General features: G+C 32.8%; 1 protein-coding gene across 1 annotated transcript in view; it reads right to left on the minus strand.

Moving 5' to 3' along the window:
• Nucleotides 1-331: 331 nt before the first annotated feature.
• Nucleotides 332-27,686, minus strand: part of LOC124367248 (protein CBFA2T3) — a 279,788-nt gene continuing 252,433 nt past the window's right edge. Inside the window, exons 6-10 of the mRNA XM_046823947.1 lie at nucleotides 24,172-24,293; nucleotides 15,299-15,518; nucleotides 12,369-12,606; nucleotides 7,741-7,982; nucleotides 332-6,394 (exon numbers count right to left, since the gene is read on the minus strand). Of these exons, the coding sequence (XP_046679903.1) occupies nucleotides 6,209-6,394; nucleotides 7,741-7,982; nucleotides 12,369-12,606; nucleotides 15,299-15,518; nucleotides 24,172-24,293 (1,008 nt within the window). The 3' untranslated portion in view covers nucleotides 332-6,208. The remainder of the gene's footprint in view (nucleotides 6,395-7,740; nucleotides 7,983-12,368; nucleotides 12,607-15,298; nucleotides 15,519-24,171; nucleotides 24,294-27,686) is intronic.

A 27,686-nucleotide genomic window follows, 5' to 3' on the forward strand; every position in this document is an offset into this window, starting at 1 on the left:
TTTCTTACACAACAATTATTAGTCTTCAAGGTTTATAGCCTTCAAGAAAGTGTGGAGATTATTTTTATATTTGGATCCATGTGCAAGTATAACTACTAACGCATTCAACACACTACATCCTGGAAGGAATGTGTCACCTAGATACATCATAGATTTAGTTAAACATTTACTGAAAGTGGTTTAGTTAATGACAAGAAAAGGTCTGGTAACAGAGTTGTTGACGAATTATCTCAAATTGAATAGTTCCAATCTTGTTGGAAGTAACAGTCCATAAAATGTACACACAACTTCAATAAAAAATGACTAATTAGGTAAATAAGTAAGACATTGGTAAAAAGTAACCATAGATGAGATTTATTTTCAGTAGTACACTGCAAGTCAAATACAACTAGAAAAAAATACCTGAGAAAAATTGAAAATTAACAGTTGGAATACAGCAAAACTAGTGTATATTGTTATCAACATAGAAATGACTATTTTTCAAAATGGAATGGACATCACATATTAACTGTGCTTGAAACACTTAAAATACATCAATTGTCGTTGAAATATTAGGATGCAAAATAATAATAATAAATGTACAATTATTTGATTTTAAAATTCACAAAATATTTCACAATGTTGAGTTTTTTTTACTAAAATGAAGCTCAATTTGAAAAACATTCCTAACTATTTCAAGATCAATTTTGCTCTCATAAAAATAGACTATTATTTAATTTGAATATCTTAAAATTCATACAACCAGCACATTGAAGAGATAGATTTTTCAGACATTACTATTAAATAAAATAAAACTTTATTGTTTATATTGGGTAAACATATTCAGTCAAGATATAAAAAATGTAATTATACATGTGAGAATATTATTTATTCATAAACACATATTTTATTGGAAACTCTATTTGATAACAAGAACATACTGTAGAAGTTGGGAAATTGTAGTGTTTCTTAACTTATATCATAACGTAGTGAGATAAACTGATTCAAAATAAATACTCAATTACATTCTTCAACATGTTATACTGACAGGGATTGCTGTAAGAAGTCATTGTCATCTGGGTAGATGAATCACTGTCAACATAAATATTATAGATAGATTTCAGGGGCTTTGACCTGATGAAGATGCTTAGGAATGTAACCAAATAGGACGCAGGCCCTGCATCTGCAGGGTCCGTCTGAATTACAAGGAAGATGAGTGTCTGAGAGACCACCGAGAAGACCGGACGGACAAGGTGAAGGAGGCTATGTTTTATGTCTGATGCACCACATTCCAAAATGTTTAATAAGAATTAAAACTCTGGCATCGTTTTGGTGACATGTATAGGGGATTAGAGGATCTTGTACCCAGTTGTTCTAGAGAAAACTCATCTTGGGATCCCTGATGAACCTTTCAGAATTAGGTGGAAGCTTGGATGTGGTCACGCATTCTTGGGATAATCAATACAGCCTGTTGGGGATCGGCAGAATAATTTTGTTACCTCTTAAAGAAATCCTGCAAACTGTATCTTTAAATTCTGCAGAATATTACTTTAACTTTTAGCATAAGGAAAGTTCTTTGAGCCTAAGACATTTATATAAATTTGGATAAGTAAAAGTCCTATATATTAGTAATAAAACTAATTAGAATTGTGGAAGTTGGATCAACCTTTTGGCAATGAGAAAACTGAGAATGAATAAATTAATACAAAATAAAATATACTACATTAGATATATAGAGAGACACTGTAGAGAAAACATAAGAAATATATATCTCATATATAGTATGTGTAAAGACTGATTCATAATTAATAAAGAATCACTATAAAACTGTTGTCTTATAGTTTTTAGATAGTTTCCAGTAATTGTAATAAATTTAATTTGCAGAACTAGATGGTTTGATAGTACAAATTTTAAAACCATTGAGCATGGGTTTCCAAATCCGGATCCTTATAAGCAGTTTTAATTCAAACTAATTCCCCTTATTTATTGCACTTAAGCTGCTATCCAGTCTATGCTTAATTTGTACAATATTGCTTTTTAATACAATTACATTAAAATACATTGTTATAATCATACAATTGGATATATATAGTAAATTAAAATTTCATTTAAATTTCCTTAGAATGTAAAAGTATTTCAGATCAACAGAGGACAATTTGTTCTCTTAAAAAGTAGTTTTTATGTATTATTGGCTTAAATTTAAATTGATTGACTTAAAATCCACCCTTATGATATAAGCTTGTATGTGGCAATAAATTATTTGGATAGGATTTTAAAAGTAGAAAAATTTAAAATATTAAATATTTTATAGTAATTTTATTACAACGTCAAAGTGTAAAGGTTCACAGATTATAAACTATATTTTAATAAAACTGTAAATTATATAATATAAAAACTATTTTTTCAACATACATGATTATGATTGCACTTATTCACAAACTATATAATACAGTTGAATGATCAAAAAGTTACTTTAAAGCCAACAGTTACAATATTTTACAGTTTGAGGAACCAAAAACAATTATAGGCAGGAAACGTATAGTTTCCTTATCTCATCTGTTATAACTTCACGTTATATATTTCCAAAACTTTGAAATTAAATGTTAGCATTTGTAAAAAATCAAGAAATTAAAAATAGAGTGTATCAAACGTGTTAAAGAAAGTTGTATTTTTCTCATTCCATTCATATGTCAATTCTGCAAATCTCAAACTGTTAAATTTAAAACTGTGCCTTACAGTGGCCGTTTGATCACTCTGAGTCGTCTAGCTCTAAATAGGTAAATTTTACAAACAAACAATACCATAATGACTAGATGACAATAAAACTAAAGAAACTAGTGCAGTCTTCAATAAACAATTGTACTAACAAATGGTAACAACAAATTTACATGGAACTTATCCCTTTGGTATTCAAGCAAGAAGACGCAAGATAAAACACAAAATTTACAAAAAGTAACAAGAACTGCAATCATTGAAAGTCTAGCGTGGTAATAAGTGACAAGTACTCTTTGACATTCTACACTTAAAAACAAATAAAACTACCACTATTTAAATCAGAAATGACAGTTCTTGAATTACATATATAAACTTATTTCATATTTTAGTTTTTCCATCAGAGGTATCACTAAATAACGAATTTAAAATCAGATTTTAGATTATGCGGATTTATTAAGTATATTTTTTGACAAACAGGTAGATATAGATTGGTTCTACCAACTTTTTAAGATGAAAAAAATCAGTTCAATTGGATTAATGCAGTAAAAAACTTAAGAAATTAAAAAACATCAGTATACAAATTTAATACACACAAAATATGTTTACACACTGTTAATGAATAAATAAGTTTTAAAAGTGGCAGTGTTTTGATATTGCATAAATAAAATCACACTGGCTTTGTAATTTAAAAAAAAAACTTATATTATATTTTATTTGGTCTACCCAAGTGTTTGGCTTAGTTACCACAATATTTGTAAATTATTATTAAGTTAAAACTACAAAGTTATTTTAAGTTCAAACTTAAACAATTATTAACAGAAAAATGTTCAACTATAGGGAACTGATTGTAGGAGATATTGAGCAATAAAAGATTAAAGTCGACTATTTCAACTGACCAGCTGGCCCAAAACAAACCATTTAGCCTACTCGTATATTTAACATCATATTTACATAAGTACACTCCGATAGAAAAGTAGAACTAACCTATTCAAATGAGAGATTGCTTTACTATTAGAACAATGATGTTTTTCTATTTTCCAGTTGCATAGCTAGTTCTAAGGAGCCATCAAACACTAAGTTTCATTCATTTGGTGATTTTTTATTGTTGCATTATTAGTCCCTTTCCTGCATTCAAGTATTCTTAACTCAAGTTTTCTAAAACTATGATTTGAATAAGTTGTCCTTCCTATTTTAACCCTGTTTCCTATATGTTGTTACATAGCTTCTTTATGAAGAATGGGTTATAGGTTTTCAACAAGTTCTTTGCAGGCAGTTCATAGTTAACAATTCTGGGAACTCGTTAACATTATCTTGTAGATAATTTTTTTAAATTTTAGTTTATAAGTTTTGTTTCAATATTTAAAGACATTTAGGATCCAAACATTTGATTAGAATGTCAGTTTTTCGAGATATGATCACATATACTACACAATGCTTTTTGATCTTGAAGAAAATTGTAGATCTTGGAGTGTGGATCCTTAATCCTATGTTAGTAGTAGAAAATGTGCTTCACTGAGCAGGGGAGTTTCTAACATTATTTTAAATTTCCAAGTCTGCACTAATCTTTAACTCTTCTTACAACAAAAAATACAGAGGGTGAAAATAGTATTTGATGATAGCAATAGTGAGTGAGCTTTTGTTTTTGTTTCAAACTGTTTTCTCTCACATATAATATTATTAGTTCTGAATTAATTTGTTTTATTATTTATTACTTAACTGAAATTAGGTATATTTTTAAATAATTAAACTTAATGTTAATAGTATAATTTATCCTGTTCAACTTTTACAGGTACTTATGTATTTCAGTAAAAAGTACATATTGAATTCATATTAAAAACTAGTAGTGTTATTTTAATAACACTTTGTAATTAATATTTTATATGATTTCAAGATGTTTAAGCCTAGTCTGTGGGACTAAGCACTGCAAACAATGTTTGAAACGTATGCAAGAATGTTCCTTTAAACTAACTGTAAAACTGGTGTTGATGAAACGTAGAATAACACCGATGACACTCATCTACGCACAACGTGAATGTTCCACATCTAAGTAAGAATGTCTAGGTTATAGATTGCTTCAAGTGCAGCGATTCCATAAATGCGAGCCATTAAACATCTCAACAGTGGAAGTGTATGGAACCATTCAACATCTAAATGGTGTAACATTATCAGTTTACAATTAATGATATGCTGTGTTACCAACAATATTACATGAGTTGTAAAAATGTGACCATAAGTGGAAAAACATATGATTAAGAAATATTAAGGTTAATTAGGAAATGAGCTAACTGAATCAAATTTAAAGATAACTATTTCATAACAATTGAGACATCTTATAATACTCACTTATAACAGTACATAATAGGATTTTTTATATGAGATAAACGAGTTACATACTTTCACTAAACTCATTACATAGAGAATAAATGTATAGATATTATAGAATTGTTGAAACTAATTGAAAAAAAGAATTACTCACAGTTGCAATAAATTTGTATGCAGATATAAATTGTTCTTAAAAAAAAAACTGTGATAAAAAGCTTTTGGAATGTAAGTGAAGTATGCAGATTAATTTCCATAGTTACTGATAATTTTTAATTTTCAAATACCAGTCTTGAAAGAAATATGGAATTATTGCATACAACAACAAAATTCGTCTAATCCACTTATGATTCAGCAGTTAATAAATAGGCAGAATAGAACGATGCTGACAAAAATATACTTCAGTTACGAATATCAGTGATGGCCTTACACATATTTTATCAATAGGCTCAACTTCCATCAAAGGAAAATTGAAAACTTTTGCACAGTGTATAGATACGGTATTTAAGTTCCTAAATATAATTTATTAAAAGAAAGTAAAACAAATGCAAAGTGTAATAATTAGCCTATTTTTCTCATACAGTAATCAAAGAAATAAGTGATAATATCAAAGAGGAATTGTGTGTTCAAGTTTATTGTTTTCTAAATGTATTGTTAGTGATTTTGTAACCTACAGGAGGTCATAATTATTATTTAATTATATTTTGGTTGTTATCATTTGTATTTTGGAGTAATTCGTTAGAAATGGTAATGGTTTTAGTACCTCCTGTGGAAGAAACAATAGCCTTTCATGTTGTTCATTAAATACTTATAAAACACTGTTTGACTCAGACTTAATTTTAAATTATAATCAATTTCATTAATTAGTTAAATTATTTATCACACAAAAATGTATCTCTAAATATTGGTTGATAATGAAGTTTTACCAATCAACATTATGCTGATGTTCTTCTGAAACGTTTAATGTAATTTGTAACATATAAATACTGTGATGAGAAATCATCTCATTTGAGATGATAAAATAGAAATTTTAGAAGTATGTTTTATCAGTATCGTTTTAATTTAGAGAAAATGCCGGAAAATTACACATTTAAAAATAACATGCGATCAATACACTTAATTATTTATGGTAGATTCACGGTTTCTTCAGTTTGCTGTTGAGACGATGGCGCAAGGGGCGTGGTTTAGCTGCGCGTCACTTGTTGCTTGCCTCTGCTGGTGTGGCCGCACGAGGGGTGAGTACCGGTCGCTTGTCTGAGCGTGCACAGCAGACAGCATGGTGGGTCTCCCAGTCCTTGTGTTGGCAGAATGCGCCACAGTATCGTGCGGTGTTACAGCCACTGCAGGTCTCGTTGGCCTTTCGTCCACAGTTCCAGCAACTCTGAGCATAAAGAAAAATTATAGATGACATAATTATAGAAATACAAGATCAGTGAATTATATAAATATACTACATTAGAAAGTTATAAAACATTTTAAGTTGTAAAATAATAAAACCAGTGGGAAACTATATCTAAAATTTATAGAATTATATTTGAAGGTAAGATACAGTGTATTCATATATAATTATACTACACTAGAAAGTCAGTGTACTAAACATTGTACTTGTGTTTTGTAATATTGTGTTGTATTGTACTGTTATAAAATAAAATACAATCTAAATTTTAAAACAAAAATTTGTTTCATACAATTAAACTTACGAATAATCATACAAGACATTAAACTGTGACTGATGGAATTTGTTTCTGATATGGTGGATTAATTTTCAAGACTTATTGATTGTTAGTTTTGTACTTAATGTTTTATTTTACCTATCAGTGTAAAAGTAATAGCAATCCATTCAAATATTTCTGTATCAGTTGCTGTTGAGTGTGTGGAGTATTTTGTACATGTCATAACTGATATAAATTATTTTTAAGTTCAATTGATTTTTAATGTTAACTGAACTTAACTTAACTGAACTTAAATGAGTAATAGACAAGTTGATTGACTTATTTCTTTGATTATATTAGGTTGTTTAATATAATAAAATCAAAGCTTATTTGTTTTATGAGATTTTAGATAGCTAAAATAAACTAACTTGAATCACACAAACTCTTACATGTTTTGTGTGTAAGACACAAAATAAATCAAATATCATTTGAAGTTGTACAGTTCACAATTTCTTCTTATTTTCACCAAATAAATGATTAGTACTAAATTAATTCTTCAAATCTTTAAGATCAAAGTTTATGTTTTATATATTTATTATCTACTCATTAAAAAACTATTACATGATAGTTGTGACTCAGCAACAAAAATCAATAGACAGTGTGAATTCTGAGGAGTTGTAAATTTATGATTTCTGAAAATAAATTAAATTCAGTATTTATTCAAACCCTTAACAAAATTTATTGAATAAGCCAGCAAAATAACACTTAGAAATTAAATAAATGTATTGGAGTTGTAAAACCATGCATAAATTTGATTATCTTTAAAATTATGACAGTAAAAGTCAGCTACTAATTTTTTTAGAGATGATCATTGACATGAACTTAGTGACCTGAGAAAAGAAAGAACCATTAATAATCTAACTTAGACACACAGGTTTGATTAAATGAGTAATAGACAAGTTGATTGACTTATTTCTTTGATTATATTAGGTTGTTTAATATAATAAAATCAAAGCTTATTTGTTTTATGAGATTTTAGATAGCTAAAATAAACTAACTTGAATCACAGACATACATTTTGCTGTGAGGGCGTGGGTGGGGAATCGGACCTCTCTGTGGGGGCTGTCCCTGCCACAGCTCCTGCCCCACCACTCCCTGCCACCACCTCCTCCACTGCTTGCTTCCTAGCTTCTGCCACCAGTTTCTCCATCTTGGCCCTCTCAGCAGCCACCAGCTCGCAGGCCTTGGTCTCTGCCGCCGCTACTGCCCTCTGTAGCTCAGCTACTGCCTGGCGCTTTACTTCGTTCACCGCTTCCTCTATCAGACAAGTACACAGTTAGGCAAGAAGCAGAATGGTAGATCTAATAGTACGAGATTTTTTTATATTAACAGTTAAGGGAACTATTTGTTATCAAGCCGATATATTAATCAGTAAATTAACAATCTCAAACATTTAATTTTAACACTATAAAAGCAATGATTTCAATCCCTATAAAAAGTAGTAAATGTTTTTTTTTTAATATTTCAATAAAATTACAAATAGAGGATTACTTAATCTCTGGTGGGTCTTGAGACAGAAAAGACTCATCTAAGCAAGTCAAATCCTTCAGGTGAGGTGGACTCTGGCTGGTTATTAAATGTTCAATTCAAGAAATATGTCAAGATTAGAAATAGTCTTTCCGGTTTAGTCAGAAGTAGGTAGATTTTGTATAGGTTATTACATGAGATTTTAATGTTTCCAATGTCTCAAAAACTGTTAGAGATACAAAAGTATTGTTTATAACAAAAGGTCTAGGAAATGTTATAAGCATTCCAGAACGTTTTTGTTGTTTTTCATAGTTGTTAAAACAGAGGTAAACTATTGGGGGTGATTTTATAAAAGTTTGAATGTCCTCCATATTAAAAGGAAATAGCGTACCAATCTGGCCAACAAACGTAGTCGAAATATTTACAACATGAATCTTTTTACCAAGTTTCAACTTGTTTGGGCATTGTTTTGGGACTGTTGTTTCTACAAGCTGCATTATGTAGCATACATAGGTATATTTAATACATAACATGGCTTATGAAAATGATAACTGTCCAAGAATATATTATTTATCTTGTAAATATCTTGGCTAAATTCATTGGCCAGCTTTGTATGGGATAGCTGTATATAAAATATAGCTAAAAATGTTTGTATTATTGATATTCTAGGAACTAATAGCCTGTTTTTTCACCCTAATTTAAGTGATGTAAAATGGTGAAAATCACAAAAAGTTTTGATATTTTTCATAACTTATTTGAATTAACATGTTTTAGGCCTAATAAAACTAAAAATTATTTGATTCCGTTAATAGTTAAAAAAGTTATAACCTAAAACATAGTTGCAAGCAAAAGAATTCTCACAAAAATTTTGTGCTTCGGAAAAACACGTCTTTTACACACTATAGGACTATTAATTAATATTGTATAAATATACATACACACTATGAATATTGTAATATGGTTACGGATGCTAAAAAGCACAGTACAAAAAAAGATAGTTGAATTTTTGTTCTTTAAGCCATAGTTCTATACAACCAAAGAAACAATATACAATGTAAGAGCCAGAAGAAAGTTGGAATAATCCTGTGAAAAATTGCATTGAGCACATAAAGAATGCTGATGAGATGAGAAAGTGGTAGAATAAGTTGAAAACATGGAGAAAAAACAAACTTTAGCTAAATGGAAACTTAAGAACCATAACTAAATGGTTCTTAAGTTATAAGAGCAGCAGGACCTGAACCACCAATCATGTGGTCCACAAATAAACAAAGGTAAGTTTTTACTTTTCTAATAGGGTATATATACAAAGAGTCAATATTATTCACAGTAAAAGTACCTTTTCTTAAGAATCGCGCAAGATAATAAAATTATTTTTGTATTCAGCAAATTAAGCGTAATAAGCAAAGGAAATACCAAAATAAAGATAAGTAAAATGTTAGTATTAAATAAATTTTGTTTAAAATATCTAAAAAAGTATATCATTTTTAAATTTTGTTGATTTAAAAGAGCAAGGCCAAAACTTTTAAATATACAAACTATATATTTTTATATACATTATATATTTTATACTTTGTGAGAAAGTTACATCAAACTTGTAAAATGAAACATGAGTTAGGCAGGAACATCTGACTTCCTTTAAAAGTAACTTGGATCACTTGAGCTGCTTGGATCACAGGTACTATTTGTTTAGCAAGAACAGTTTTGGAATTGAAACCAAATTGCAATGGGATTTTGCCTTACTAAGGTTTTTGAATATATAGTCTTGAATATCAGAGCCAATTTGCATCCTATAAGAATACAGTCCACCTAGTTCCTCATGAAACCATTAGAGGAAAGGAACAATCTTTAGATATGCTAATTTTAATGGAAGTCAAAATGGAAAGGTAGTAAAAGGTTAAAAATACCAAACAATATATTTATTTACATGTAATATTTTTTTAACTCGAAACACTTAAATTAATTCTTGAGACACAGTCAGTGTTGGAACTAAAAAAACCTATAACAATGTATAATTTAGTATTTTTTTACCCTTTTGCCACCAACAAATTTAGTGCGGTATATAATCAATTCATTGTTTAGCGAAAATTCCTCTTTCTATTTTACAAAACACTAGAATGTGTTTTTACACAATGATTCTTTGCTCTAAGCTCTAGATTGTTAGGTTCACACTTTGTAATAGTACTTCCAATGTAGTAATTTATATTTATGTAATAAAATATCATTATTTTTCTGGACTGTACATGTGTTGTCCAGGAGCACAACTGCTGCTAGTATTGTACCGTGGATTACATTAGAAGATTGAATCAGATGCAATTTTATAATAGTTTTGGAGTAATCAAAATGCAGTGATTGAAGATATGATTGTAATGTACAGTAGCGTAGCCAGAAATTTCTTTCGGGGGGGTCCGAAACCGGAGGATCAGGGGGACGTTTTGTGTGTTATTTGCCAATGAATTCACTGGTAAAAGGTAAATACCAAAAATATGGAGCTTTAATAACTATGCCTTATAGAAAGTGGAAAGATGTAATAGGCAAATTAAACTCTCACAGCAACTCTAGTACCACAAATTTTCTTGTATAGCTACAGAAACTTTACGAAGTTCGATTCTGGCCGAGTAGAAGGCACCAAAGTGATGTTGGATTCTCTGGATAAGAAAGAAAAAGAACAAAACAGAGCTTCATTCAAGCCTATAATTGACTCAACTATATTCTGTGGAGAAAATGAAATACCCCTTCGGGGACATTGGACCATTGACGGCTGAAAACCCTTTAGAAAAGAAGGGCGATTTTCGAGCGTTGCTCGGGTACAGATCAAACTAACGGTCGGAAAATGCACCGGAAAAACTCTACTGATTAGAAGTTCGGCCACTTTGGATTTCACTGATTGGGGTATTTATGAATGAGTTATAATGACGATTTTGTGTATCATTACACTGTAGACGAGTATATAATTATCGGAAAAAATCACTTTCGGTTGGAAATAAAATACACCTGAAAAACTCTAATGATTAGAACTTCAACTACTTCGGACTTCGGTTATTGAGGTAATTGAGAGCTTTTCTTCGGTATTTACCGACCGGAAGTGATTTTTTTTCTCGATAATTATATAGGTACGGTGTACAGTTTAATGATAACAAAAATCGTCGTCCTAACTCAACCCCATGTTTACCTCAATTATTGAAGTCCAAATTAGTTGAAGTTCTAATCAGTAGTTTTTCAAGTGTATTTTCCGCCTGAAAGTGATTTTTTTCGATAATTATATACACGTTTACAGTTTAATGATACCTAAAATCAACGTTGTAACTAAATTCTAAGCAGTCAATTTACGTTCCCACGACGAATTTGAACAAAGTGGTCGCTAATTTAAACTGTTCGCCGTGTTACGGTTCAGGTTACTTTGCGACGTCACGTGACCGCGCCCTATAGAAATACCGTGATTACACAACACTATCCGAAAGGCCGAGCCCAAAAGTATCGTTTTATACCTTATGATTTAAACGAAAGGACAATTATATTTTTAACAATGGTCACTTCAATCAGTGAAATCAATCAATTTAATGTTTGTAGACAAGAGTAATGATAACTGTCCTTTTTTCTCCTGCTCCATGCTTTATTTTTTAATACGTCTTAAAATTTCGGGGGGGGGGGGTCCGGACCCCCTGGACCCCCCCCTTCGCTACGCCACTGGTAATGTATATAAAAACTGGAGATTCTATCCTTTATAGTGAATAACAAATATGTCCAACCATTGGGTTTTCAGATTCAGGCATAAAATGTATCAACAATGATCCTTTTATCACTCTAGAACAGGTTTGTTGGAGAGGCTGTTATCTCCTGTGGGTAAGAAATATAATCTAGACCTAAGTAACTTAAACTGGATAAGGCAGAAATGACCTTCCCCCTTCTGTCTCTTTCAAGGTAGGTGAAGGTTTTAATTTTCCATGATTGGTACACTTTTAAAGACTCTCATTTCTTTGAACTCATGTCATAATGTCTTCTATCTGAATGTGTACACATAATTATATACAAAATATACATAAAAAGATCACTGATGTACACTTGGAGTTACATAACAACATAACATTTAACTATTAAAGTTACATTTATTACTATTTTGACATTAAGAAAATTATTTATTCAAAAAGTTTTCAGTTATTGGGACATCTAGCAAAGTACCTGCTTTCCTGCGGACTTCAGCCACTCTGTCTTCTGTGAGTCGGATTGTTTGTGCCATCAGCTCACCAGCTGTACGCTTGACATCCTCAGCTGAGTGGGAAGGGGCACTGGTGCGCAAGGCATCGCGCCTTGGCAGCCACTCATTTGAACTTACATGGCCATTCTCTCCAGCACGCTGCTGCAGGATGCTCAGTGCTCGCTTAGTTTTCTCCACCATGCTCAGGATACAATTCAACATCTGTCAAATAAGTGATTTGTGAATAAATTTTGAGATCTTCTTCACATAAACTGAATTTCCTTCTACAGGCTTACAAATATTTAAGACTACTGTATCAATATAATCTCAAACTTATGTTTTCTTAGTTTGATAATTTTTGAGAACGAACTTTGGTATTTATTTAACCTATAAATCATTCCTTCTCTAGTTAATTCTAAATAAACCCTGTTTAGTTACTGTTTTTATATCATGTACAATAGCCAATCTCTGGGGCTGACCTTATTGATGTTAGTACAGTGTGGGCATCCTTATTGTAAGTGCTATCCAAATTCCTTTCTCTTTATTTTTAGGATTTCTGCTTAGTGCACAGCATGTTTCCTCTAGGTGCTGAATTATTGGGTCTTCTCTTTCCTAAGAGCTAGCAAAAATTATTCAAAAATCCTCACATGATTTGTATAATCAACAGTAAGCTGTACAGGACTAAAAAGTCAGCACCAAAGAGAATCCTCAATGAAAAACTGTTGTGTATCTGGTGTACGATCTTTGCCGTTAAAGCAGAAATGATGTAGAATATTCTTGCCATTTGAATCTGTACCAATCATCATTTTCAAAAAATATACTACAAGGGATGCAGATAAAACCCCCTCAGCATAATAAGGCAAGCTCTGGTGCCGCCTATCACATCTTCCGAGGTAAAAATATTAATGAGGTGACACATTTCAAGACACGTAACCTACACAATTGTTACCATAATAAATATCTTATATGGCATGGAATGAAATTTGGTGGTGATCAATGGACTGAACCTAAAAAAGAAGCAGGTTAGAGAACAATTTGGCAGAAGGAGGAGTGCACCCTATGCAGTGACATGATTTCTGCAAGGAAGTAAGTACCCAGACTACAACAAAAAATGCCAAAAAGAACCTGTGGGCACAATACATCAACAGCATGACATTCCTTAGTATTCTCCTTGAGTATTATTTTCCAGGTTGCCTTTACAGTATTACTGTTGCCAGCAGCCCTAATCTTTCTGAGCAAAGTTTCTGATCAAGAGCATCCTCGGTGACTAAGAGACAACTTGACACAGATTATGAATGCTTAACAGGTACAGTCTATTCAGCTTGGTGAGGATAGTATCTTCCCAGCCCTTCTGTTACAAGGAACTGACTCTTTAGATATCTTGTGAAAATCTTCAAAGCAAGTGAAGTCTGATTATTTACCTCAGTCTGGATGATTTAATAGAGTGGCGTTTATTCCAAAGAACAGTCATTATAATTATTTACATGATCGCCATATCGTTCTCTCATAGTGGTTTTATTGAGGTCTCAATTTATTTCTTCTCAAAAAGTAGGGAACCATCATATTCACAAAAATCTCAATGCTGAATCCCTTCATTGTGATCAACATGTCTATCAACTGGAGAAGTCATATGAGACTGATATTTACGAAGTGGCAACTGAATAAAGAAAACAGAGCTATGTGAGAAGGTAGCCTTACTTGATCAGTGATAGTTTCCTTAAACTGTTTAAGATATTCTTAATAATAGTGTTCAAATAATGTGACCAGTTTCTGAAGGAGGGTTTCAACAAAATCAGTCCTGGGAGAACAGTCATAGTTCCATTCTCCATTAAAAGAAACAAATGTAATTTCAAACCCTTAATTTTGGTGGTGCTTTTTACAGAATCTCAAAATAATGTAAGAGTTTAGGAGTTACTCTAAACCAATGACCTGAAATGCTCACCAAGCCAATTGACTTAGTGAAGAAAGGTCTATTATGATCCTTTAGTGCTCAGTTGGGTCTTCCTAGAGTTTGAAGCTACACAACCATAGGCTGTATGTGGCAGTTATCAGATCCTAAATTGTATATGGTGTTAAACCCAGCAGAAGTTCATATCAGATGAACTTCAGTATCATCTTTCAGGCAAATTCCTCTGCAGCTCTTGCTTGTGCACGAGTGGGATTAAAAAGATGCTATGCTGTTAAGTGCATCTTTATTTCTCTGATGTCCATTTTATGTTTAAGCTGTTAGCTCCAACCAAATCTCTTCTAAATGTATTTGTGAGTGTATGTAAGCCTTACCTGAGCTTGTGTTGTGTTATTAAAAAGAAATTATATGGATCCCTGGGCTTCAGAGTATTGTAGGAATTGACAAGGATAACACACTGTTGGAGAGGAGGCTTAAGATATCCCATTAGGATTTGAACTATCCAATGATATGTTGTAAGACAAGAACCACAGTCAAACATTCTGCTAGGACAGAGCATTGAAACTAGGAACATTATCTCAGTAAATGCTTTGGAAAAATCCTGTTAAAGGTCTCATTGTTGCCATATCTAGACCCCCTTTATGTAGATTTGTTTGATGCATCTGTCATGAGGATCAGCACAGGATGGAATTTTTAAATGTAAATCCTGTGTGCTGTCTATGCAATCAAATAGAAGAAACAGTTGATTATACCATATGGACTGTGAAACTTAAGGAGCAAGCAGAGTAAAACTCTGATGCTCTTCAACTTGATGGTATCGATGATGAGATTAAAATTGGTTGAGCAATTCGGAACTTAGTTAAGGATGGAGAGATTGGAGATTGGTCTCAAAATCAAGAACTGGAAAACCTTACCAAGAATCTAAAGCTGTATAAAGCCATCTGGCTGTATCAAGCTATTTATTAAATAATCTCTGATCTTTCATGTTATACCCATATCAATACTGACCACGTGAATGTTTTTCCACTCATCCTCTCCGTGTGTGCGCCGCTCATCACCTTCTCGCTGGCCAGGATGAAGGGGAGGATAGTGACTGTAGTCAGGAGGCAGCAGGTGGGCAGGGGGCAGTGCTAAGGGATGAAGAGGGAACAGCAATCCTCCACCATGGTGGGGACGCTTGGCGGCAGGGGGCATATAGACCGAGTCCTCAAGCCCATTTTCATAGTAACTGAAACAAAATGAATGTTAATATCGCAAGCTTGTTGTGGCAAAATATGACAGAACATATATATTGGAAAGTAATAGGAACCCCTTGAATGACACACACACACACACAGGTTGAGGTGCCTCTGCAGAGAGAACTCAACCCTATATTTAATAATATGAGGCAATTTATTGATGATGAATGGTTGCAGTAATCGAATGACAGGTATAAGTGTAAAGTGTAGCTAGCTCTTAATTACTAGCTAAGGCTGACTGCTCTTTAGCTAGTAAAGGCAACCAATATCAATAACCTTAGAAACTTGGTTGTTTGTCCCCAGTTTGCTTAGTAACTGACAGATATCACAATAAAAAGTTATTTAAATGAAATACATTCCTATATTCTTTTCAGTTTTGACCTACATTTAATGGTGATAAATTTCCAAAACATTTCTATTTTCTTCTTAAACCATTCATAATTATAACAACCTCTAAACAAAACATATATACTTCTAAAAATATAGTTATAAAGATTATCAACTTTAGGTTATGCAATTGTATTTATTGTGAGCAAGGTAATACAAATCCTTAACAGGAAAACAAATTGAGTGAAAATTAAAAAAAAAAAAAACCAACACAAAAGTATTTATTATGACTTACGAGTACAGAAAACAACTAAACGAAATATTTGTTTGAAGTATTCTGAAAATGTTTCTTTTAAAAAGCTAACTTTTCCCAATCTGAAACGGTAAGAGATTTATACGAAAGCTGTGACGGAAGAACTTGGAGGGAGGGGAGGGACCAGGTGGGGTTTGATCAATGGCATTTCATTAGAAGGGCATGTGAGCAAAGAAACTGCAAGATGCCATTATTCATATTAATAAAACTGTACAGTCTGGTGCAGCGAGCGTCAGCTGTGGATACAGTCCCTGCTCGGTTAAATTAAACCTCTCCTCGGCACATGGCGCACAGACACTTGTGTGCACGCGTCGATTTGTCATTACAACAACAACGTGTCACATTCAGAGTGTTATATGAGATTTGAATTACTATATTAATAATTTATACTAGGATTTAAAGTAAATATTTTACATCTATATATTAAAATAGTAACCACATCGGATGGTATCGCACTATTTTGTAATCTAAATACTAGTATGGGTTTAGTACATAATAAATGATAAAACACACATAAATAAGTGTATATATTTATTGTATACATACATAATTTGGTGTGAGTGTGTGTGTTTTTATAGAGGTTGGGGAAACATACTTTTACGTTTCCTGCAGGACCAGTCGTTTGGCCTGGGAGTCTTTTAGTCGGACTCAGATATCAATACTGACTAAGAACCTCCTCTTCTCTGGCCTCTGTATCAACGCGGAAACCGCCGCTAAGCATTACTTTACGGGGAGAAGATATAGAACAGCAGCTCTTTCTTCAGGTAGTTCAAGTGACTTCTTCCTTTCTTCTAACCGTGATTGTCTTTGGCTCTCTTTCTTTCGATGGACCGCAGCTCCTTAAGAACTTCCGTGGCGAAAGTATTGGTCGCGTCCCAGGCAGCCTTCGATCCCAGCATTGCTTCTCCTAGACTTTCTGGTTGTAATGTCCAGTTGAGGATCATTTCCAGATCATTACGCTGTGAACTAAAACGTGGGCATGTAAAGAACACTTCTTCGCTAACGCCGGGACAGGACGGACACTCCGTGGAGTTATCGTGTTAAGTTATGGAGTTAACGATGAAGGTACGTCCTGAAGATTCCATGTCTTGACAGCCATGTGTGTGAGTTAGTAGTAGATCTCACCGTGGTCTCTATTCATCCAAGCAACCACTTGTGGTATTAGTCGGTGCGTCCACCTACCTTTATCTGCAGCATCCCACTGCGTTTGCATCGACGCATGCTATGCTGCCGTTTTTCAGTACGAAGTTCATCCGGACTCGACGTAGATGACTATCGTCGACGGTAAAGGGCTTCCTTAGATGTACGAAAAGCACCAGTTACTCTTAGTGCACTAAACCGACATATTGATGCGATCTTCCTTCTTGTTTCTAGGACGTCAAGACCGTCAGCCCAGATGGAAGTTCTATAGGTCAGCACTGAAGTGACTACCGATGAGAGTAATTTCCTCCTGCTTTGCTTTGGGCCACCGATATCCGGCATCAGGCGTGATAGGCTCGCTTTCACTACCGACGCGTTGGCACTTACATGCTCCACTTGCTGTTTGAAATTGAGCCAAGCACCAAGCATCACACATATACGGTATAAGCGGTTGGGATGTAATTTCGTGCTCTCCAACTACCAACATGATGATTTCCAACTGCTTTCTGCTCGTGATGAGCACTGCCTCGGTCTTTTGCTGTGCTAATTGCAGCTTCACCATATCCATCCACTCGTTGACTCTCTCGAAGGTGATGTCAAACGCGAGATTTATCTCTTCGAGATATTTTGCAACGATCACCACGGCTACGTCAGCTGCATATGCCACGAGTTTGACATTACCTGGAAGGACTAGCCTCATCAAACCATCATACATGATATTCCACAATAGAGGGCCTATCACAGAACCCTGGGGTACTCCTTCAGTTATTTTATGTTCACTTGGGCCGTTCTTCGTGTCGTATTTCAGGAGTCTGTTCGTAAAGTAGCTCGCTACCAGCCGGCACATGTATCCTGGTATATTCTTCTCCTCAGGAGCCGCATAATGTAGTCCCATTTGGCGGAATTAAAGGCGTTCTTAATGTCTAATGTCACTAAGCAATACTTCTTCCATCTGGTCCCCGAAATTGCATCCTTGGCTTGTGTGTGTGTGTGTGTGTGTGTGTGTGTGTGTGTGTGTGTGTGTGTGTGTGTGTGTGCGCGTGCGCGTGCGTGCGTGCGTGTGTGTGTGTGCGTGCGAGTGTGTGTACTGGTTTTAAACATTTTAAGAGGTCAAAAGTTGTAAAAAATATAAATATTTTTCCAAAACTAGTTATAGTCGTTGCAGACAGTTATAAAAATTGAATTGTTTGTAGTTTTCTTAAAGTATTACTTAAATCTGGAACCATTCTATTCTATGATTTTGTTTCTATGTAAACATGTAAGACATTACTCGTAATAATCTCGGCTTCGCACGCAATTTCACTGGTTTGGACCTTTATGAGCACCTCTGCTTCGAGTGAATTTTATTTTTAACGCCAAATGTTGAGTTTGCTTTCTTCCAATTTGTAGAAAAGTGTATATTTATGGTGATTATAATTTACTCCGATCTTTGTATTTTTCCTCCATAGCTGATTTTGTCTTTTTGATTCCCCCCCCCAAAATATAGGAGACCATGTAGTATAACTTTTCATTTTAAGACTGTTATGAAATCTATATAAGTTGTCTTTTGAAAAAGTAGGTTTCTCAGAACTGACGCATGTGTGTGTGTGTGTGACAACTGTTAGAGGTTTCATAACTGTTTTTAAATGGAAAGTAAAAGTTAGACTACATTGTCTTCTATACCTGCACTGTTATGCGCGTAATTGGGTAGGTGTTGCACGTGTATGCCTACTGCTGGTTCGAGTAAATTATATTTCCTACGCCAATGTTGAGTTTTCCTTGTTGCCAGGATCAAGAAAATACGTAAAAAGTTTATAGTTGTGGCCATTGTAATTTATTTGTTCTTAGTATGATTTATTCCATCCTTGATTTTGCCTTGTTTACCGATTAAGAATATATATACACAACAAATCAGAGAAGTATTCTTCAGATAAAAGTGAACTAAGATGGGTTTATATCAGTCTTTAAAATGATGGTTAAAGTTAAATAGTAACATTGTCTTTTAGGTCTAATAGTTAGTATTTAATAAAGATACACAAGATTAAAACTACATTAACAATGACACTGCGCGTCTGTTTCTTTATAAACTGAAAAATATTGTTAGTATTGTCTAAACGGCTCTAAAAATAACGATTATTTCTACTATATTAGATCTCGTTTTGAGCGTGTCTGTAGAAGTTATGTGGAATCCTAATGGTAATTGTAATGTTTTACCAATTTTATTCTAGATGTGATAAAAGTTGTTGAAAGTACCGCGTGTTTTTGCAAATTTTCGCTGTATTGTTGCAACATTTTCAACTCCGTGTCTGAGCGACTAGGGGAGGCGGAACAAAAAAAAAATATTTTTTTTCAAACTTTTTTTATTGTATTTTATTAAAATATACATTTTTTCCGAGTTCATTGATATATAATACACCTGTGTTATTTAAATATTTCATTACAAAATAAATCCTTGAACTTTTGTTGCAGGGTCAGTTTTTACTAGAATATTTTTGCTTGCGTATACGTATATCTACCCATCATTTCTGTTGCTATTTAATTTTGCTTCATTTGGCAACACTGAATATAGACAACTGCTTACTGTCTTCTGTTGCTAGGGAATAAATATTGTAAACATAACCTGTTTGTTTGTTATTGTTTATGGACGTTATTAGTTTCTGTGAAAGTTTTTACTAACGTTTGTGATTCTTACAGTTTCGTTTATTGGTTGTATTATTTATTCATAATGCCTAGACCTACTTATAAAACAACTAAAAGCAGGAAAGGAGTTGGTGGACGTGGAAAAAAGAAGGTAGTACAAGGTGTACCTGTACATTCATCTGCTAGTGTTCCTAGCTCTCCTAGGCCTAGGCCTACCAAAGCGTCGAGCTCATCAAAGAAAATTGACTTTTCGGATTATAGCCAATATGCTACAGATCATAGCTATAAGAATGAAATTATAGATATCAGTATACTATCAGAGAAACTCCAAGAATGTTCTTTTTGCAAAAACTGTAAGAAAAATGGTTTACAGTTGCGTTCCATGAATTATGTTGGCTTAGTGTCGAAACTAGAACTCTTTTGCACACATTGTAACTTTTGTGAAGAATTTAACAACTCTAAAAAGGTTGAAATACCTAATGTAGCAAGTAAGAAGTTTTTTGATGTAAATATTAGATTAGTGTATGGCCTGCGATGCATTGGAAAAGGTCAGACCGCTGCGCAAACTTTATGAGGCATCCTGAACCTCCCCCAGCCTCCTACAAAATTCCGACCCTATAACACGGTATTGCACGAAAAATGTAAACAGGTGGATTTAGAATCTATGACCAGAGCTGTTGAAGGAGCTGTAGAAGAAAATAAAGCTATAATTGAAGAGGAAAAAATAACTAATCCTGAACTGCAAACGGATTCTCGTAAATAAATGCACAGTTTTAGTTTTTAGCCGTTTTCCGAAAATCGATATTTTTTTGACATAAGGTACATTTTCTCTGGAAATACTGAAGATAGAGAGTTCAAATTTTTACACAATATGTATGTAATAGTTGTACACACCCTGAGTTTTTTTTGTGGCCTTAAGTTAACTAATTTGGTAAAAAAAAAATTAAATCTTAAAAAAAATTTGAATATTTTAGGTGTCATGGGAAAAAAATTATAACATACTTATTTTTTTATATAACTATTTAAAAAAAAACTCAGGCTATGTATAAAAGGCATATGAATAACTGACAAAAAATTTCAAAACAATAGGCTTAGTAGTTTTTGAGAAAATGTTCCTTATTTTAGCATTACAGAGATAGGGATTCCGCCTACGTAAGAAAAACAAGTGTACAAAGTTCCATGTAAATCCGATTTGTAGTTTCGGACATTTTTTGAGAATGAAAATTGTCAATAAACATATCGTATAGAAATAAACTAGATGAAAGTTGATACTAGCTGGGAGATCGGGAAAATAGGTGGTAAACATTTAACCAAGAATGGATTCTTGCTGCAAGTCTGAATTAAATCAAGAAGGGTTCTAAGTAAAAAGGTAGGGAGAGTACAATATTTACGTAATAGACTTCGCTAAGGCTGTATGCCAAATTTCAGTCTGTAGGATTTTTCATATGATTTTTAAAATTTTTCATATTTTCATAACCTGCGAATGACAAACAGACAGACAATCACGAAGAAAAAAAGTTATATCTCTCCGGGAGACAAAAGAGAAATTGTATCATTCTACAGAATGATAGGCTACAATGACGACATGTACCATCACTGAACTCATTCTTGTCTATGTAGAAAGACTTTTAATGCAAAATGTAAAATTTACAGATGAAATCTTTTTCGAGATATCTTACCACACGATATATTCACATTGTTGTTCATTCAGTTAGGTTTCATGGCAATGTTCCAATAATAAAAGTTCCGGTGAGCTAGGGAGGGTACTTCAGCGCAAGAGTGCGCTGCAATCAAATCTTGTCACAAACATTGACTTTCCTCCTTACAGATATTTTACTCAATGAATAAATATTTCACACGTTAATCTATATACATCAAACAAAATCGGGTTAGCTACATCATTAATAACTTAAGAACGGCTGTTAATGGTGTCTGATTTATTGGATTCGTCTCCAACCTAAACAGCAGAACTGTTAAAATATCGTAAAACTTCGTGGAAAAAGTCAAGTAAATAGAAAAAGAAAAAATGTTTCGTATAACAGTATCGATTGAAAGAGCCTATTAAATGTAATAAACTGACCTGTGTAAACAATGTTTAATAACAGTATAACAGCATTTTTAATTAATCTTACTACTATTATCAATTTATTTATATTTATAGTCTTGAAGACTGTTATAAAACCCATCTTAGATGTTTTTTTTGCAGTAGTAGGATTCTCAGTCTTTTTGTATGTATCTATATTTGCTTGATCGAGGAAAAAAGACAAAATCTACTATGGCACAAAATAACAAATGAGCGGTTAGTCTAAGGGCGGTTAAGACGACATCTACATACTGTATTGTACAAAATACTAGTTCCATTCCAGGGTTTCTAGAGAATACACCACTTACTTGAAGAACTGCCAAGATGTGATTATTCATCCCATAGTTTTGGTTCTCCGGGAGTTTGTTGTGACAAAAAATGTATTAAATATATTAAATAAAAATTCTGTAGACGAAGGGGGAGGTTAAATTATGAACGAAGTAATTACTGTTTATAAAAGAGCCACAACGTGTATTTTTGAAGTCCTCAATGTATACGGAATTTGGAAAACTCTTATAATTCCGTATCTTCCTTGGGCAGCAACCTAGAAGTTTACAAAATCGTTCGTTGAGAATGTAGTAAGTTTGTTCTGTGATAGTTTACAACACAAATATAACTAGGTATTATTTGTTACCGAGGGGACAAGTATAATGGTGGCCTGGGAGCCACAAGGTGGCGTGGTTCACCGCTGCCTCAGTACCCTGTAGGGCTGACCACATAGCTAGTGCTGAGCCATTATTCTCTCATCCAGACGCCATCAGCACCACCTGGCTAAGATTTGGCGTCAGCTGTCCCCCTTCCCCTCCCGCCAACACCCTTCTTGGTTACAAATCAAGACGCCATTCTAATTTCCTCTATTTTACAAACCTTCATAGATTCATTTGTCGTGTAGTAATTATAAAGTTACCAAATTGTCTTGTCACGTAAATCTAATTTTGGAATTATTAAGAAAACTACGTTTAATTAAGTAATAGTTTATTTATAAAAAGTAAAAGTAATACAAACCCTACTGATTTTAACTCAGAAGCAAAATTACGTAGAGCTTATAGACCGCTCAATAATACAGAGAGCAAGTCAACTATACAGCACTAGTTAAGCAATAGAATGCTATATTTTATTTTAAGAACGCTGTTTATTTTGTAGATCAAAACGATTATATTGTGCTTGCTTAAGCAATGTGGGTTTGTATTTGTATTATATGTAATAGCCTATGCATTAAAAATTTAAAACCACAAATATATATAGTGAACATATTGTTTTGATTTATACACTTTTTATGATATACAGTATTTATGTATAACTACACAAATTACTACGAAAACTAACTTAGAGATCGTCTGGTTCTGTGGCGAGTATAAAACATACTAGCTAGCTATAAGTAAAAAATTATTTAGAAACCCACATTATTTCGTTACTTACACTGTCTATCTACGGGTTAGCGCGGTAAATTTATCAAGATAATAAGAAAACACTTTAAACCATGCATTAAGTAACTTTCAATCTATGAGTATGCTTATATAGAAGTAATTACGTTTTTTGATTAAATTTAAAATACCAGGTAATATGTACTTCAAAATAGTCATGTGAGATTCTAAAATTTAATTTTACATCCACTTCAATCACTACAATTCTAGGTGCTGTGTAAACTTTCTCCATAATTATTCAATGACCATTTCAAATAATACGATTAAATCCCACCATCAAGACTTTTATTATAATATTGTACCCTTAAAGTTGTTATTACTGTATTACTGCAAGAGCTATTGCTAAATTCCAAAAATTTAAGCATATTATATAAAATATAACAAAAATATAATTTTTCTCCGGCATTATTAGAAGGAATTACATCGTAATAGGGAGCATGATAAAGAATAGAAAAACTACGAAACTGTCCATCCCGCGTTTCTCTGCGTGGGTCTCGGTATGATGGAATATTTTGTCAGATTCTCTAGGAGAGAAAATACAACAAACCTGTCAGCCCTGCATTTCTCTGCGTGGGTCTCGCTATGACGGGATATTTTGCTAGATTCTCTAGGAGAGAAAATACAACAAAACTGTCAGCCCTGCATTTCTCTGCGTGGGTCTCGATGGTTGCGATGGTGCTCTCGTGGGTATGATGAAATATTTCGCTAGATTCTCTAAGAGAGAAAATACTACCAACCTGTCAGCCCTGCGTTTCTCTGCGTGGGTCTCGGTGTGATGGAATATTTCGCTAGGTTCACTAGGAGAGAAGGCAGGATCTAGCACGCTATGCTCATGTTGCCTGATGTATTGTGATATCGTCTGCAACATAATAGAAGTTTAAGTACTTTCAGAAATGTACTAAACCATTTTCATTTTTTTGGGCAATCTGTTCTATTACATAGGACATAGAATGTTTGGTAAATGTTTGTTTAATGAAACTATACATTTACATAAATAACACCTTTATAGCAAAATAGCTACAGCTTGAATAAGAAAAGGTGTAATTTTACTTGTTAATTTATTTAGAATAATTTAAGAAGTGAAGCATTGCAATATTTATTATTAATGATTGATTAATTTAATAATGTTATATTTAATATATTTGGAAAATTATCAATAATATTTATAAGATTACAAAATATGATTACTTATTAAGTTTCCTATCCATTACTCCGATAAAATTGATTACAACTTTAATATTACTAAGCAAGAAATCATAATAGTTAATATTGAATGAGAATTTACAATCTGGAATGTATATTACAGTATAGTGGTTTTACTAGGTATATGTGTTTATTATCGTTGGAAATCATAAACATGGTATAAAAGAAAACGTTTCCATGCACATTACGATCTGGATTTGAAAATTTTACCCTTTTTATTCCTTTGCTCTTAATATAAAGTTATTATTTTTATGGAATTCAATCTTGTCTTTCACCATAAAAATAATAAAAAGAAATTAATTATCGTATTTTGAGAATAATAAAACAATTACCTACTACATCAATAAACCTTATAATAAAGAAATACAGTACTCTCAGTATTCTTGTGTATTTAATATGTACCTTGCACTTCATGGTAAAACAATAATTCAATCACATCAACTAGACTCAATTTACATGATAATTACTAGGGTTGAAATAAGTTATTGATACCCAATAATAAAACAGTCGTTTTACACTACAAAAACTAGTTATAACTGGAATTGAATTCTTTGAAGTGTATTGATGAATGCAAAATACGAGTAATATGCAGTCAAAACCAAAGCACTTACAAGGTCACAAGCGCAAAAAATTGTTCCGTGCAGCGAAGTTAATATTGGATTAATATCAAAGCAGATAAAACACATGTTTACTATTAATGAAAACAAAAGAGTTAATCATTTCTGGCTTTGATGAGTTTAATGATTCTGTTATCATTGCTGACACAAAGATAAAATGTTTGAAATGTGTTTGGCCAGTTCATATTGGTTGATATTGTTGTAAACAGGATATTGTTTTCTATCAGATAAACATTATTCAGTAAAGTAAACAATAAATATTGTAACGTAAATAATGTAAAAATATAATCATTTCAATAATATAAATATGTTGTTTACATTCTTGTAATAAATGTTAAAAGTTCTATCCGTCAATAGAAACAAAACTATATAGAATAATAAATGCCTGAATTAAGATTACCTCCAACTGAGTATAAGTATATAATAATACCCAACATTCTAAAACCTCTCATCATTCTAAAACATCAAAACGTCCCCAAAGTTTTATTTTTAAGAAGCTACTATTTACTAATTTAAAAATTACTTCATACATGCAGGTTTGGAGTCATGTCAGTTATTATTAAAATATACTGAAGTCGTTAGGATGCTTTTGTTTTGGGCCATTCTTAGAAAGCTTTTATAAAAAGTATTGTTTTCTGTTACGTCAATACATATAAAATGGACTTAGGTTCAGTACGAATTAGCCAATTTCTTAGCTGAGCGTTAGCGAAGTCTAGCACACGTGGGGCTGGAAACACTTAATTTCTGTCCGTTCATACGAACAATACATTGAAAACAAACTGACCTATAGACTTTAAATTTTGCATGAAGCTTCATTTTTACATAAAGAATCGAGTTATGTTATGGTGTATGTTAATCCATGGAGTTTGGCTGAGCGTTAGCGATTTTTACATTAATCTAATGGGTAACGATGATGGCACCGAGAAAATACGAGGAATATCAATATTTGTAAATAAACTCAGTATACTATACTCGAATGGTATTTTAATATGTGAAAAATTAACACATGTAGCCTAATTATCGCGACACATCCAGCGTAATTTGTTGGTGGCTTGTTATGTACACTTTTATTATATACTGATACGAAACCCAATATAATGAAGAAAATGTGAATGTATCATGTGGCAAGAAATCTAGAGAAAGATTCCATCTGTAGACTTGAAATTTTGTATGATACTTGATTTATACATAGACAAGAATTAGTTCTATGGTATTGCATGTCCAGCCTTGGAGTTAGGCTAAGCGTTATTGAAGACTTAACATTGCAGATTGTGCCACATAATATTCTGCCACAGTATCCCTGTTTGCAGGTGGGTGTAACATTTTATTTGCCGTATTGATATCTGTCGTTCTATCTGACAATATAGAAAAAGATCGATTTAAATATCAGCGAAGCCAGTTACGCGATCCCTATATAGTACCTAGTTGTCGGCTAAATCATATTTAGAGATTCTGTTTTGAGTTCCACGGATCACATATAAAAGTATGTATTTAGAAGAGAATTTAATTATGCATATACAGAGAATGCATTATAAGTAGTCAAGAGAACTACTTTCTGTCTCCAGTTTGTATTGTTCGTAAGCATTAAACGAATATTATAATTTTTTTATAAATAATAATTTATGCCATAGCTATTCGTACCACAATAAAAAGGAAATTAATAATACTATATGTTACTTCCTTATAAATTACTCAGAATCGTAATATGTATCAATATTACAATCAAATGGAGCGATGTAATTCCGGAATTACTTTTATTTCTCTAACTCTAATCGTTTGGCAGCCTGGGGTAGCTTGTAAGTTATGTGGTTTAAATAAATAAAACAGAGTATTTCTTGCTCGTTGTTATCAACCACTGACGTAATGTCTGTATTCTTTCATCTTCAAGACAACTTGTAGAACAACTAATGCACTGAGCCGAAGTGATCCTGTAGTTGTTGTGAGCGACAGCACAGCTGCTGACTCCTTTAATGAATTCCTGCCAACGAAAAACTAGCACATTTACATTTTGCTTTTAAGGGATAAAGCAGCGTTGACATTAGTGAAAGATTTTGCATAATTAGGTTTTACTGAGGGCTGCTACCCTTGGCCAAGAAGTGTAGCTTTTTGGTTAATACAAGAGTGATAAAGTCAAAACGACAGCGGGGGAAATGCGAGAACAAATACAAATATTATTGAAAGTCAAATTATTGCAAAGGGACACTAAAGATGTTTTTACAGGTGCTTTACTATGAATTCGGTGGAGAAAGTATAAAGTGGAAAATTATAGTTTTTATGGAAAAAATATTTGAGAACAGTTTTTACATATAGGAAATAAAGGCAACTTGTTTTACAAACTATTAAAAGGGAATACTTTTTTAAAGTCAGAAAATATTTTTCTTCATTAACTTTCTTATCTTGTACATTTACATATAATTTACTCTACAACTTAC

This window comes from Homalodisca vitripennis, chromosome 1 (assembly GCF_021130785.1).
Source record: "Homalodisca vitripennis isolate AUS2020 chromosome 1, UT_GWSS_2.1, whole genome shotgun sequence".
NCBI classification, from domain to species: Eukaryota; Metazoa; Arthropoda; class Insecta; order Hemiptera; family Cicadellidae; genus Homalodisca; species Homalodisca vitripennis.